General features: G+C 34.6%; 1 protein-coding gene and 1 long non-coding RNA gene across 7 annotated transcripts in view; one reads left to right on the plus strand and one right to left on the minus strand.

Annotated features, from left to right (window-relative positions):
- FAM184A (family with sequence similarity 184 member A) overlaps nucleotides 1-16,168 on the plus strand; it is a 159,719-nt gene that overhangs the window by 126,438 nt on the left and 17,113 nt on the right. For all 4 annotated transcript variants that reach the window (XR_005217983.1, XM_037843921.1, XM_037843919.1 and 1 more), the window contains exons 10-12: nucleotides 7,359-7,571; nucleotides 9,661-9,814; nucleotides 15,708-15,835. Coding sequence is in view for 3 of the 4 variants with exons in the window: in XM_037843921.1 (XP_037699849.1) it covers nucleotides 7,359-7,571; nucleotides 9,661-9,814; nucleotides 15,708-15,835 (495 nt within the window). In the remaining variant the exon portion in view is untranslated. The remainder of the gene's footprint in view (nucleotides 1-7,358; nucleotides 7,572-9,660; nucleotides 9,815-15,707; nucleotides 15,836-16,168) is intronic.
- The window catches only part of LOC119539978, a 63,794-nt gene continuing 48,485 nt past the window's right edge, over nucleotides 860-16,168 (minus strand). The window contains exons 2-5 of one of the 3 annotated variants that reach the window (XR_005217984.1): nucleotides 10,950-11,038; nucleotides 7,344-7,539; nucleotides 6,159-6,346; nucleotides 860-2,076 (exon numbers count right to left, since the gene is read on the minus strand). This is a non-coding gene — a long non-coding RNA (uncharacterized LOC119539978). Of the gene's footprint in view, nucleotides 2,077-6,158; nucleotides 6,347-7,343; nucleotides 7,540-10,949; nucleotides 11,667-16,168 lie in introns of those variants that run through there. The other 2 variants (XR_005217986.1, XR_005217985.1) reach the window with 2 other exon arrangements.

Below are 16,168 nucleotides of genomic sequence, written 5' to 3' on the forward strand. Positions count from 1 at the left end.
TTATATAACCATCATTTTTAAAACAGAACTCTGATTTATATTTACTGGCTTTTGGTGTTATCTTGGATAAGTTCTACCAGCCCACAACAGATCAGACTCCATTTAAAGAGACTATGGATAGTTTGGAGTATGTGTTTTAAATTTCTATTTGTCTAATTTCTTTCTCAGAACTGTTTTCAACTTTTTTTTCTTGAACATATTATAATTAATGTTCTGTGTTTTGCTCCCCCTTTTTATCCCTCTTTCTTTCACTTAGTTGATTTCTGAATGTTTCCCTTTATTCCTGTGATCTTTTCTTCATAGCGGCACTCTCTGGGTGAAGCTTTGCATAAATCTATCAACAATGTAAGTGAGGCAATTACAATTTGTACACAAGGGCATGTTGCACTTTTGATTTTGCATATACAACATCATTGCTTTAAAGCTTTTAATTTGTGATATAAAAATACACTTTGGCATTGAATAAGTTATATTTTGTATATGGTTAATTAAAGCTTCTAACCTCCAGTCATTCATTTGTGTATGTGCCTACATCTACCACATTGTATCAATAAGTATATATTTTATTATAAAGCCAAGCAAGATTTTAACATCTCAGTCATAAAATTCATTATTTTAATGCTTACTTTGAAAGATACAGTAATATTTTAGAAAAACTATTAACTAGTTGACTAACTTAAAAATAGAAATAAATGTTTAAAAGTATCGATTCTTTTGTCAAACTAGATTATTTCATGAAAAAGTAGTATTGATAGACTTCTTTATTTAAAAGGATTAGATAGTTATGAGATTCAGAACATATTTTACATTTTAATGTTATAATTATTAAAAGATGAAAAGACAAATAATTAAATCCCTTTCCTAAAAGCAATTGTTTCTTACTTATGTACACTCAAGTATGCACAGATTAAGCTTAGAAATAATATTCCATTTAAACGCTCATTTAAGTTTTTTTCTTTATATATGAGGAGAAAAAAAATATTTTTTTTTGTGCCAAACTTAAGCCCAGGTTGTTCTTTGAAATAAGATAACAGAGTTGAACATCTTTTAATATTTTTCATGTTATCCTAGGGTAGGATCAGCAAACTTTTTCTGTAAAGGGCCAAATAGTAAATACTTTTGGCTCTGTGGACCCTCCAGTCTCTGCAGCAGCTACTGAACTTTGCTGTTGTCGTATGAAAGCAGCCAGACGATATGTAACTGGACGGGTGTGGCTGTCTTCCAGTAAAGCTTAATTTTCAACAACAGGCTGTGGTTTGTCAATCCCTGTCCTGAGGAATTAAAGCTTTGAGTCTAGAGAGGTCTTCTGGAATTTGGATACTTCTAGAAACTATTTCCTTATACCTCCCTAACTCCTTTCTATAACATAAGAAAAGAAATTTTTTTACCTACCTTTAAAATTCAGCTTTCCTTTCTACATAAAAAATAACTAGAAATACACAATTATACTTAGCAGCATTGTATTTAATGTATTTAAAAATAAGCAACGAGGACATTTATCTCCATGTTGTTGAAATAGGCTACACTTATCATTTATATATTCTTTTTAACAGCCTATAAATTCATTTTAACATATTAGAACATCATAAGAATTTGGCCATGATAACCATATCAATCCAGACTTTTTTGCCACATGTGCTAATTGGGATAAAAATAGGAAACCACATAAGATGTAATTATTGTCAAAATTAATGTAATTGTACTCCAAAATACTTGTCACTTTTTCCTTAATAATTATAAATGAGAAGGTGTTCATTAAAATAAAAACAATCATATTGAAGTTAAATCTATTAGCAACTGGAGTGGGAATACCTTGATTCATCTATTAAAAAAAAGTTAAAGGGGGTGGTAAGACCAATGAAGATGCTATTTAATTAATTCTCTCGTATAACATCATGGTCACTGAGGGTCAACTCTTGGCTCTGTCATCATCCTAAGCAACATTTGACCTTGTCACTGTGTCAGGTTCAACAGGCTGAGGGCTCTATCCACTGCATCCACATGTAGTCTTTGCACTAGCCTTCCAAGCAAGATTTTCATGCTTAGCACAAGTTTTCTTCTATATGCCATCTTGTTCTAAAAAAAAAAAAAAAGTGATTATTGATACTTCTGTCCTTTATATAAGCTTTCTAATTTTTTCAACCAAGAATTAGATAGAGAGTGATCGGGAGCATATTCCATGAATATCTTAAGAACATTAAGTAGGCATTATTATTCTGGTCCTTAATTAATAAACTCAGTTATAAGTCTTCTTAGAAAATACCAAAAATTGTGAAAAAATTCCGAATTATTTCAGAATGGTTATTATTTCTGAAGCTTAAATTTACTTTTCTTAGCTATACTCTTAAAAACAACAAATTAATGGTTATAAACCCATAGAAAGGATAATTATTCGAGCACCTTCAAACATTTTACATGAGCATTTATTTACATAAGTTGTTCACATATCTATAAATTATCCCTAATGTTTTATTAAGAATAGTTATCCCATTCTTTCTACTAAGGCTTCTGCATACCTGCAGAAAGACCAGCCTGCTAACACTGGTTGCCTTTAGGGTTTGGTATTTGGCAAGGAAGGAGAATGAAGGAGAGGTTCCCTTTTATATGCTCCTATATATTTTTTTACTTTTTCACAATGAACACATATGGTTTGGGAATTAGGAATAAAAATATATTAGGCTGCTTGGGCTAAATTCCAGACCTACTAAATCAGAATCTCAATGGACAAGGGCCTATGCAGTTATATTTATTAGAACTTGCAGAGATGATTCTCATATACAGCCAGGTTTAAGAACCACAAATTACATTTGCTATCTCAAGAAATACTTTGATTTTGAGGCCAAATTATTTATATGCCTTCTGTATTCATTTATTTCTGTAACAAGACTTATTTTTTGTTTTTTTGTTTTTTAAAGCTAATGTTGGTTGCATTAAAAACCAAAGGGTGTAGGTAGGATGTGCATAATTAATCTGACATGTACTATGTTGATATCCTATCATATCCAGCGCCTCAAATTTGATGTTTGAGTTTTTGTTTTGAGGGAGTCCTTCAAGCCCCATTGTGGAGATCTTTTCAGTAACAGAACCTGCGTGAAAATGTTCTATACGATATAGGTAAAGCTTTTCCTGTTGTCAAAAAATATATCCATGTTTTTAATTTTAGCTTTTTCTTCTTGAAAATTTTACAAAGCTTTGTTTTCAAAAAAGAAAAAAAGCTAGTAATTACACAGCAGTGTTTTTTTCTTAATTCAGTTTTATTAAGGTGTAGTCACATACCATACAATCATTCACAGTGTATAATCAGCTAGTTGTTCACAGTACCCTCATATAGTTCAGCATTCATCACCACAATTTTTGAACATTTTCATTACACCAGAAAAATAAAAATAAAAATAAAAGTAAAAAAGAACACCTAAAACATCCCATCCCCCCATCCCACCCTATTTTTCATTTAACTTTTGTCCCCATGTTTCTACTCATCTGTCCTTGTGTGAGCCACAAGGTTTTCACAATCTCACGGTCACACCTTGCAAGCTACATAATACATCGTCTTCAAGAATCAAGGCCACTGGGTTGCAATTGACCATTTCAGATATTTCCTTCTAGCCATTCCAATACGCTAAAAACTACAATGGGATATCTATACAGCACATAAGAATACCCTCTGGAATGACTTCTCAACTCCATTTGAAATCTCTCAGCCCCTGAAACTATTTTGTTTCATTTTGCTTCCCCTTTTTGGTCAAGAAGACTTTCTCAGTCCCATGATGCCAGATCCAGACTCATTCCTGGGAGTCATGTCCTGCATTGCCAGGGAGATTTACACTCCTGGGAGTCGGGTCCCATGTAGGGGGGAGGGCAGTGAGTTTACCTGACTACTTACTGTTTTAAGTAGTAGAAATCAGAAGGTGGCAATTATTACAAGTGCAGTTTGGCCTTTAATATTGTTTGTAACATAACTGGTACCTACTTATCAGTATCATTCATATGTGAATTGTTATGGTAAGAATTAAAAAATAAGGATTAATTTTTTTTTAAATAAGATTCTCTTTGGTTTATTTAAAAAGAACTAAATTAAAAGGCATAAAAATTTTTTAAAAATTTTAATTGTAAGAAATGTTTGAAACTAATATGCTTCATAATTTGAATCGAATATGTAATTTGAAGCAACTACTGTTTCTCATTCATTTATTCAACAGATATTTTCTTAGATACTCTATAATTCTATGGTAAAAGTACTAGTCAAGGATGCCCAAACCATTTAATGCAATGTCCATCTTTGTTCTCTTTTGTGTTGAATTAATGAAGTTTTATATTAATATGTGTTTCCATAAAGTATACTAAACTCAGCTGGTTTAAATTAGTTAAAAAATATTAGTTAATTTTGCATTGCTTTGCTCATCATTTCTGTCTTTTAAAGTGCCATGTAATTTTCATTCTGAATAAAGGCTGACACTTTAATGCAATTCTACTAATTTATTTATAAAAAGAACAAAATAAGTAAGTTTTGATGCTACATTGCATGATAAAGGCTTTCTGCATACAGCTCATTTTATGGTCTTGAGCATGAATCCAAAGATTTTAAATAGCCTTGTTATTATTTTGGTGTGTTTTCAAGGTTAAGAATACTTGTACAAAATGTCTAAAATAAATATATTGGAACACTAAATTGCATGATATTGTCTTCTTTGTATATAGTTCATATTACTTTCTTGAGTATAGATACAAAGATTACTCTGATATCCTAAGATGCAGCATATTATTTTGGAATACTTTCAAGGTGAAGTATATTATCATGTAAAATATTTCAGTGTATTTTATTTATTGGAGAGGTTGGGTGCTTAAATTTTATTTAAGTTGAAAATGTACCTAGATTTTAAATGGGTAACTATTATATTACTGTGGTCCTATGTACATTCATTTTATATGTTGTATTGCTTTATAAGTTTCATCCTTAAATAGCTCAAGTCAGAATCAAATAGTAGTCAAATTAACACATGGGAGGTCTTGTGATGGGGCAAACTTCTGAAGTCGGTATTGCAGAAAATAAGATAATAGTTATGAACTGATTGGCTTCTTACTAATCTAAGTGCACACTTAATTAGAGGGCATGATCCAGGGCCACTGCTAGCCCATGTGGTGGGTGCCTTTGTACAAATCAGAAAAAGATGTCCCTTCATTTTGGGTAGATACAAACACATACCAGAGTAGACAGCTTGGTGAGTGGAATGCTGGATGGATAGTAGTCCCCACTTGGCCAGGAGCCAAGTAATAGATTTGACATTTTCAATCATTATTATATTTGTATACCCTGTTTTCATCTGGGAAGAAATGACTCCAATTACACAGCAGTGTTCACAAACACATTTTTGTTGCCTATTAGGCATTTATGATTTTTTGTTCTTTCAGGGCTGTCCTCAATAACCATTTCAATATGATTTTCCTTGCCTAAAATGGTGAGAAGTCACATGACATAATTTGGCTTGGGCTTCCTACTCCATAAGTGTGCTCTTGGCTGTGGCTGTGACATCCTATGCTATTTTCACACTTAACAGCATTTATTTCAATCTGTAAATCATGGGTGCTGTTGCCATTTAGAGGTGTAGGAAATTGCATTGCCTGGAGCCAGAGTGCTAATGTTCTACCTTGGCTCCAAACATACAAACATAACCTGTGAAACCTTAGTTCTTGTAATTAACAAGTAAAATTCATATAACTCTCAACAGACTCACTTCTTTGGAAACACACTAGAGCAGAACACTCAACAGAGTCACTTCTTTGGAAACACGCTAAAACAGATTGAATGTCTTTATCAGCTGTATAATTTGCAACCAGTGCTTGACTCTTTTCATGAAAGCATGTGCAAACCTTTGCAATGAATCCTGATTTAAAACTGACCAAAACCCTTTCAGAGAGTTAATCATCCACCCTAAGCTCCCTCTGCCCAAGTTTGTGACAGTCTCCTGCTGCTTTACAGGGAGGTAACTGCTTGCTTCTGACCTTTCTTGTCTCCCAGGAAATCCTCCCATCTTATCTTGCATCTCTGGTGATTTCCCACCCTTTCTCTTCCCCAGGTACTTTTCTCTGTGAGACGTGAGGCAGTCTGTACCTGCCTTCCGCCAATCAAAACAAAGTCTCTTCCCACTTAAAATACTTACTTTAAAATTTCCTCCTTTCATTAATTTTCTTGGTCATAGAAACTGTTTTACTTGTATGTAGACACAGTGTCTTAAGTTGCTTAATGGAACATATTTCACAAGTTTTTATCTGGTGCCCATAAGTCCTCTTAGCTTTAGACTTCTTTTAGAATATATGGTTGAGTTATTGAGTTGCAAGTTACAATAGTCTGTATATAAGAATAGAAATAGATCAAATTAAATGGTTTCATCAAATGTATATGTAAACATATAATGTATACATATACATAAATGTGCATTTTGTACCTTTTTTTCTTAAAGAAAAAGACATAAATTTAAGTGTATTAAAACATACAGAAACAATGCAGACATATTAAGGTTAAGTCGTCTAGCTTTAGAAGGAGTAACACCTGCAAAGAGTAACACCTGAGACTGGGACAGTTGAAAGACAAACACCTGAAATTATTATAAGGATAAAATAAGAGGATTGTGGGATGTTTTTGATTTTTAAAAAGCTTAAAGGCTTGCAAGTCTTCCTGAATTAAATCAAAATTCAAAAATAAAGATCTTTTTTTAACACAAGGATTCTAAGTTAAGAACTGACAGATCTTTTAAAGAATAGTTTTTTAACCCTCAAATCCTAGCTAACATTTATTGAGTGCTTACTATGCACTAGGCACTGTTCTAACTAAACTATGTGTGGTAAAACATTTATTTCTCATCACAGGTTGGCAAGGTATTGGTATAGCAAGGGCAGAGCCCAGATTTTAACTTAGAACCCATAGTCTTCATGACTGCACTTTAGTACCTTACAAATAAATAAGCAGCTTAATTTTTTGTACTTTCTCCTTGAAGTGACTATAACCTACAAATATATTAGTTGTTTGTTTTTATTTCATGTTGTGATTTTTTTTTTTATTGCAATGGAACATAGGTGTTCCTTGTATTTGTGAATGTGGGCTGCAGTGTCCTTTAGACAGTCTACAAACTTAATACAACTAAACAGTCTATTTTCAGATAATTACTAAAAATAGAAATAAAAGTGATGTTCCCTAAAGGTTAGGTTTGTATGAAATACTGTAAAATATTTTAAGTGGACCCTTTCGTAAGACAATTATTTTACTATAGTTAATAACTTTGAAATGCTTTTTTTCCTTAGATTGGCAATTTGTGAAATATGACTTGTATTTATTCTTCACTGTGTACCATTCTGTGGCATAGATTTCCTTGCTGAAACAGAATCTGGAGATGCAGCTTTCTCAGTCTCAGACGTCTTTGCAGCAACTGCAAGCCCAGTTTACACAGGAACGGCAGCGGCTCACCCAGGAGCTTGAAGAACTAGAGGAACAACATCAACAAAGGCACAAATCCTTAAAAGAGGCACATGTCCTTGCTTTTCAGACTATGGAAGAAGAAAAGGAAAAAGAACAAAGAGTAAGTTTAATGTGATACATGTTTAAATATAATCCAACAGCCCAATAATAATTAGCCTTCAAACTCTTTTTTTTTTTTTTCTCAAAAAAATCATGTATTCTTTTATTTAAATGTGCTTTCTATGCTGCAGCTTTCTGTAAATTAGATGTGTATATTAATATCACTATAGGGACAAATTAGACTAGGACCAACATTTTATTTCATTTTCCATTATAGTACCAAGTTCCCAGTGAGACTGATACACCATGACTTGTCATATAAATTATTGCAGTTATTAAATACAATCAGCTAAATCTTTTAGCATGGTCCTGCTGACCTATAACCACTCTAATCATTTAATACAGCTAGTAGTTATAGACTTTCATCAGATGTTTAATTTTTCTTTTCAGGCTGGGTTTACAAAAGACAAATATATCCAAGGAATTTATAGATATTTTTTCCTCACACTCTTTTTTTTCCTGTGTATAAAATTGAAGACACATCAAATAGTACAGTTATTTGCCATATGTACAATCCCAAAGGCTATGAAATGAAAAGCAGTGACTCCAACAACTCAATCAGAAGAGACTTAAATGGATAAAATACTGGATTAATCATATTATATGCCAGAATTTCCCTATATCCATTACTCAGTTCTGTGTTTAAATGTTAGTTTGGCATAATTCTAGTAAGATTAATTTTGGTTAAGTTCATTTCTTAACACTGTAGTTTTCAATTTCTTCCAAGGACCTTATTATAATTTAGGTAATGATTTGTTAGAAAAACAGTTTTTCTTTTAACAATAATTTTTACTATATATAGTTATTACTGATTTAGGTTTTTTTCTTAGTCCTTTATTTAAGTAGCAGCACTGTTTTAAGAAATGGTATGCTATAAAGAAATTATTTTTTTAAAATAAAGCCATATTATTTTTAAAACAATTAACTTGCCTATACAATAAGTTGTAGCTTGTTGCTCTTGTCCAGTAATTCAAGCGAGTTCCCCTGGCCAAAAATTAAGCCTGATTCTATTGCTAAATGACCTATCCATTTATGAATTGGAAAAACACATGTGCTCTCATATCAGTACTTGTACTTTGCACATTCAGTCTTCTACAGAACTTAAATTATTCTTCACAAGAAATAAGAACCTACAATCAATTTCCTGTACTGTCATTAGGTAACCAAGATACCTCAATAACATGGTTTAAATTAAATGTCCTTTATTTAACCTATTTTCAAAGAAATTAATGCTTTATTTTTCAAAAATGAAACACTTTTAAAATAGTGAACTTAAGTAACTAAATGCTATTTTTTAAACAGCATTTTAGAGTAACATTTAGAGAGTCAGCCTGAGTTCCAATATGCTATATTTTTCAGAAAGCTTTCATGTCATAAACTATAGTGAAAAAAAACAAAACAAAACAAAAATAAAAAAAAAATAAGAAAACAGATTTCTGGCAAAGTTCATCCTCTAAGCTTCTGTAGTATCCTGACCTCTCTTTTTCCTCCTGTGGCCATATGTCTTCTCTTAGCCACATGTAGTCTATTCTGCATGCTACTCACATGAAAGGCTTTATTTTAACTTTTCCAGCCACCTACTCTTAGCTTTTGCTTCTGTTCACAAATGCAGAAACAAGGAATGACTCTGGAAAATAGCTAAAAAATATTTGATAAGGCTGGAGTTAGAAAAGCCCTCATTTCTTTTTTTCTTAATCAGAAGATCTCTTCTTATTAATGCCCTTCTCCTTTTCTTTTCTAAGTCTAAATCCATGCACACAGAGGAATTATTAGGTAGTTTATACCACTTAGCAGCTTCAGAAAATGACTGTGTTTGAAAACTGCCTTAAGTACAGGGTCCATATTCCCAGTTCAGACAAAATATATTGAATCAAACTAGCTTCATGATGATTATTTCATGATGTTTTATTGAAGTGACCCTACTAATTTGTGTTCTATTGGTGATTATCTTTTTTCTAATTTTCTTGAAAATGAACTAAAAATGCTTAGTATTTATTAATAAATAAGTTTTAATAACTATTTTCTATTTTGTTTGCATTTTCTTTGCTATATTCTAGCATAATAATTTGAATGTGTTTCTCCTGTTCTAGGCTCTTGAAAATCATTTACAACAAAAGCATTCTGCAGAGCTTCAGTCACTGAAAGATGCACACAGAGAGTCAATGGAGGGCTTCAGGATAGAAATGGAACAGGAACTTCAGACTCTTCGATTTGAATTAGAAGATGAAGGAAAGGCTATGCTTGGTATTTTGGAAAGACTACAATCTTGCCATATTCATTTGTGCCTTCTTCCATTTTAAAATTCAACATAAAATCACCTTTCATTTTTGAGTCTTGAAACTTGAAAATGAATATCCGTCTGTATTGTTGAAGTCACCAGATGAAGAGTGGGTGTGGTGGAGTAGAACGGGTGGAACACAGACAGTAAAGTGCATCTCTCAGCTGCTCTGTACGCTGTGTAAGCAACTTCCCAGCCACCAGCCACCATGCAGTGGCTGAAAGGGATGGAGAGGCCTGGAGCCACGTGTCCTTAGACCAAACAGTCCTATCGTTTTGTTCTTCTCCAGATTTATTTTATGAGAAAAGTCATTTTTGGTCTTTTTGTTTAGGTATTTTCCAGGTTTTTATTTAGGGGATTTTATCTGGGAAGTGTTCAAAACACTACGCTTTTTTATAAGGAAGTGGGTTGAATTCTGAAGGAAAAGTTGGTATGTCTACAAAGATATCTGTGTGTGTGTGTTAGTTTTAGTGTCATTCAGTAACTTTTTATTCCTAGCATCTCATTTCCTTCTGTTTGATTTTATTCCAAATTCCCCCAATATTTGTAATGTATGTTGTCATGCTTCAGTGGCATAGTCTTTCCAAGTTGGAATTGGGAACAAAGAAAACCAAAGTGCTGTGAATGTTTTAGGCCTCATGACCCTGTTCATCTCTGTTGCTGGGAGTCCTAGGCCAAGTTGTCATAGCTCTCCCTCCTCTTCTTCCTTTAAAAGCCACTGTAATAGCCAGGATGAAAATCATATTAGGTGCGAATATTTATCAAAGATTTATGGAATACCTTTTTACCTGCTAGAGACAGTGCTTAGCAAAGAGATTAAACAATGAATTGCTGTTCTGTTCTTGCATTCACATAGCTCACAGTGAAGTGCAGACATATCCTTTGTAGAACCGTGGCCAAAGGGGAGCACACACTTTCCGTAGCTGTGTGAGAAGTAAAACCAGACCAACTATTGGAGCTATTGTGGTTTAGTCCATGAATTAAATACCTCTTTGTTGACAAAAGACTTTTTTGCAATTTTCTTAACTTAAACTTTTTGTTTTGAGGTAATCGTAGGTTTACATGCAGTTATAATATATAATACAGAGAGATCTCAGGTACCATTTACCCAGGTTCCCCCAGTGGTAGCATCGGGCAGGACTGTCGTACACCATCACAACCAGGATCCCCAGGGGTAACATCGTGCAGACCTAGAATACAATATCATAGCCAGGATATTGACATTGATATAGTCAAGATCCATCACCACAAAGATCCCTCGTGTTGTCCTTTCACAGCCACACCCACTTCTGTCACCTCCCTCCCTTTAACTGCTAACCACCACTATTCTGTTCTCCATTTCTGTAATTTTGTCATTTTTAAAATGTTGTGTAACTGGAATCATATAGTATGTAACCTTTGGGGATTGGCTTTTTTTCAGTCAGCATAATTCTCTGGAGATTCATCTAGGTTGTATGCATCCATAGCTTGTTCCCTTTAGTTGCTGAGTAGCAGTCCATGGCATGGACGTACCACAGGGTATTGACCCGTTTACCCACTGAAGGATATATAGGCTGTTTCCAATTTGAGGCTGTTAGAAATAAAGCTTCCATAGACATTCACGTACAGGTTTTTATTTCTCAGGGATAAATGCCCAGGAGTATGATTTTTGAGTCATATGGTAGTTGCATGTTTAGTTTTTTAAGAAACTGCCACACTGTTTTCCAGAGCGGCTGTGCCATTTTTACATTCCGACCAAAAATATATCAGTGATCTAGTTTTTTCACATCATCACCAGCATCTGGGGTTGCCACTATTTTTTTTTTCTTTTTTTTTTTTTTTCACTTATTGCTATCCAGTTGCTCCAGCACCTCTTGAAAAAGCTGTCTTTCCTTAAATTAATTGCTTTTAGACCTATGTCAAAATCAGTTGAGCATATTTGTATGGGTCTGTTTCTGGGTTTGCTCTTTCATTCCATTGGTCTCCATGTCTGTCTGTCTTCCAAAATAGTCTATAGCTATGTGATAAGCTTTGAAATCTGGTAGACTGATTCCTCTACTTTATTTTCATGTTTCAAAATTGTTTTAGCTATTCTGGTTCCTTTGCTTTTACATGTACATTTTAGAATAATCTTGTCTATTTCTACAAAAAAATCTTGCTAGGATTTTGATAGGACTTGGGCTAAACCTGTATATCAATTTGAGGAGAATTGACATCTTTACTCTAAGTCTTCCGATCCATGAAAATCATATGTTCTCCATTTAATTAGATCTTCTATTTCTTTAATTAACATTGTGTAATTTTCAGCATACAAGTCCTGCATATATCTTGTTAGATTTATACCTAAATATATCTTTATTTTTTCAGCCTCGTGAGAGTGGCAGTTTAGGCTTCCCATTCAGCCTTTGCTGGCATGGGTGGAGGTGGGCCACATTTTTTTCTATAGTGTTTGGCCAGATGTCTTAGTTTTCCATGTTGCTATGACAAATACCACTCAATGGGTTGGTTTAACAACAGGAATTTAGCTAGAGGGCTTGCTTTCTCCTGTGATTAGGAGTGTCCTAGTGCTAGCTTGCTGCAATCCCTGGGGTTCCTTAGCTTGCATCTTTGCCCTATATATGTCACATGGTGATGTCCTCTCTCTTCTTGGTTCCCACTGAATTTTTGTTTCTGGCTTCTCCTTGTGGCATTCTCTTTTTAAAGCCTCTGGTAATCTAGATTAATACCCACCTTCATTTAGTTAAGTCACTTTAATTTAAAATAACATCTTCAAGAGGTCCTAATTATAATGAGTTTGTACATACAGGAATGCAGATTAAAATGAAAGACATGTCAAAATTGCAGTGCATAATTCTACCTACCGCATTGGAATAGAGTGGTTTTTGTCTAAAAGTTTTCTTACTAGGCTGCCCCTTTATAGGTCCTTTGGCCAGAGGGAGCAGGCTTTTCCCAGGGCTCTTTCTGTCTGTGCCTTTGGCATTTTTGAGTTGACACCTTCTTTGGCTTCAAGTCTGGGATATATGGAGCAAAAACAAAACCTAGGGAACTTCCCACTCTTTTGTTCCTCAGGTTCTAGGACCCTAGCAGATCTGCCCTCTTCTCTCTGCCTTCTTATATTTATTTTATATTTAATGTCCAGGCTTTTCAGTTGTACTTATGGGAGGAATAGGGAAAAGGTAGGTCTGCTCCATCTTTCCCAAAGCAAAAGCCCCTCTTTGTGTTTTTTAATTATAAGAAATAGCCGATTTCAGATGTAGTCTCTTAAAGGTCCACTCATTTAAAACCCTCTGAAAACCCTTTTTTACAAACAAGCATCTGGATGGAGTGAGTGATGCAGAAATTTCCTGCTTCCAATTGACTCCTCATTCTACTTCAGGTCTACTTTCTGTCCCTATCAATCCATTGAAACTGCTCTTCCTCAGGTTACCATTGAACTTTGACCTTCAAATCCAAACTTTTCTTACCTACTCGCTTTCATCTTATTTGTCCTGTCTGCAACATTTGATGCCTTTGACCACTCCCTTCTTGAATCTTTCCCCCTTTGGTTTCCATGATTATAACCTGTCCTCATTGTACTCCTTTCTGACCTCTACTCTCTAATCTCATTTATGAGCTCCTGTTCTCCCATGCATCCATTAAATACAGCTATTTCCCACGATTCAGTCCCCAGCCTTCTGGTCTGTTTTTCAGTTTTCACCTTCTTCCTGGTTGATTGAATCCACATCCGTGGCTTCAACTACCGTCTATGTGCAAGTGACTCCAAATATGTATTTCTAGGCCAAACCTCTTTCCTTGATTAGATTTATCTTTCTAACTGCATATTAGACTGTTAGAGTTTCCAGCTTATACTCAAAATTTTAAAATCTGAAACTCACAATCTCCTCAAATGTGCTTTCTGTCCTGAATATGCCGCTTTAATTAGTGGCATCACTATTTACCCAGTTGCCAAAACCAGGAATCTGGGAGTTGCCTTCAGCTTTTTTTCCTTCACTTCCACATCCTATCTGTTAGTCCCTCCTTTTAATATTTCTACATCAATTTCCCCTTCTTTAGCCCTTCTGCCATACTTAGTTCAAGTCATAACATTTCTCACCTGGATTCTTGCCATAGTCTTCTAGCTGCTCTCCCTTCCTGCAGCCCATCCTTAAGACTCCAGTCAGGGTCATCTTTTAAGACTCAAATCTCACCATGTCATTTCCCACCTTTAAATCCTGTACTGATATCCCATGGCCCTCCTACTGCCTGCCAAGCTTTTCCACTGAAGAAATCCTTATTCCAGAGGAAAGTGAATTTGCACCTTACCTGGAGGAGTCAGGAGGAAACTAAATTGGCTAGCTACAAACACAACAGTTTCTTTAAAGTCTTATGTTTTAGCTTTAAAATTTATGATTTGTATTTCACTCACTTATATCTGTATTTATATTAATGTAAAGATAATGGTTTTCCCAAAAATATTCAAGTAAAATTTATGCTTCAGAAGATGATCATGTGTACTCTGCAAGATCCCTCCAGCATACTGCCATACACGTATTACAGTTTGAGAACCTTGTGCCTAAGATAAAGTAAAAAATCCTCAGCATTTTGTACTAAAACTTTCTCAGCCTGGGCTTCATTTCCTTTACATTGTGACCATGTACTCAGTGGGTTCCCACCATACCCAACGGCATATTGTTTGCCAGACAGACCAGGTCCTTTCTGCCTTTACATACATTAATTGTTCTTCCTGAATGCCTCTTTTCTACCTGGAGAACGCCTGCTTTTAGACTGAGTTACTATGACAGTTCCTTTGTCATGGCTCCCCCGATTTCCCTCTCCTAGGAAATTTGGGTACTTCCGTCACTGTACTTTCATTATACCAAACAGTCATCTCTGAAATATCACCTTATTTCCTGGCACAATGCCTTTCCCACTAGCCTGTGCAGTTATAAGGGCAGGGCCATATTTTATTCTCCGTTAGTATAGTACCTGGCATTCAGTTAATGTTTGTGGATTGCATGAAATATGAATCACTTGAATGAAAGTGATGAGTTCAGAATCACTGAACACCTTCACCCAGCAGTGCTTTAATATCTTTCAGAGATGTTGTATAATAATTCTTACCTGGGTGGGAAGTTGCCTCCTAATGATGTTATGGTACCATTCAACTCTGAAATCTTATTATTCTGATTGTGAAAGAGAAGATTAAAAACCGTTTATCCCCAGTAGCACTTCACTTGCAAATTGAAAGCATATATAAATACCTTGATCCACTCGAGCATTTGAAATTGTTCTTATTCTCATCAAACTAGACGACCTTTGTCTTAGTTTGCCAGGGCTGCTATGACAAATACCACACAATGGGTTGGCTTAGCAATGGGAAATTATTGTCTCACAGTTTCGGAAGCTAGACAGCTTTCTTCCTCCCAGGTTCAGTAGCATCCTGGTGTTGGCTAGCTGCAATCCTTTGGGTCCCTTGGCCTGTATCTCTGCCTTATAGCACATAGCAATGTCCTCTCCTTTCTCTTCTTGAAAGAGAAATTCTGAATTCTGTCTCTGGCTCCTCCCTGTGGATGTCTCTTTATAAGGCCTCCAGTAATCCAGATTAAGGCCCACCCTGGTTCAGTTGGCCACAACTTAACTAAAAGTAACATTTTCAAAAGGTCCTATTTACAGTGAGTTCACACCCACAGGGACACAGATTAAGATTAAGAACATGTCTTGTTAGGGTACATAATTCAACCTACCACATATTTTAAAAGGCATATTCAATCCTGTGATATTTAGTATGCATACACAAGTATTCTATTTTTAAAAAATAATATTCTATGACTTTTTCATTTTTATCTAAAGTATTAACATTCTTATGTACTCTGAACCTCTTTTTTTTCCTTTGCACACCAGCTTCCTTACGCTCAGAACTAAACCATCAACATGCAGCTGCAATTGATTTGTTACGGCATAATCATCATCAAGAATTGGCAGCTGCTAAAATGGAACTAGACAGAAGCATAGACATCAGCAGAAGACAGGTAAATGAAGCATTCTATTCTGTAATGATTTCTTAAATATGAATAGACTGAATGTTCACAATTTTCTGAAATTTTATTTTGTGATAATTAGCATTTTCACTAGTTATTGTTTACTATCTATATGGAAGAATTTTATTTTTAAAGAGAAATAAGTAGTTCAGTTTTAGAATATTAGTGGTCATGAAATTACTTTGTATTTTATTAACTTTTAATTGGATATATTGAATATTACTTGCACCTTGGGAAACTGAACAATGAAATATAATTAATATGAAGTGTGAGGACAAAATACTATAAAACAGTGCTGTCCAGTAGAACATTCCATGATGATGA

The sequence above is a fragment of the Choloepus didactylus genome, chromosome 7 (assembly GCF_015220235.1).
Source record: "Choloepus didactylus isolate mChoDid1 chromosome 7, mChoDid1.pri, whole genome shotgun sequence".
Taxonomy (NCBI): Eukaryota; Metazoa; Chordata; class Mammalia; order Pilosa; family Megalonychidae; genus Choloepus; species Choloepus didactylus.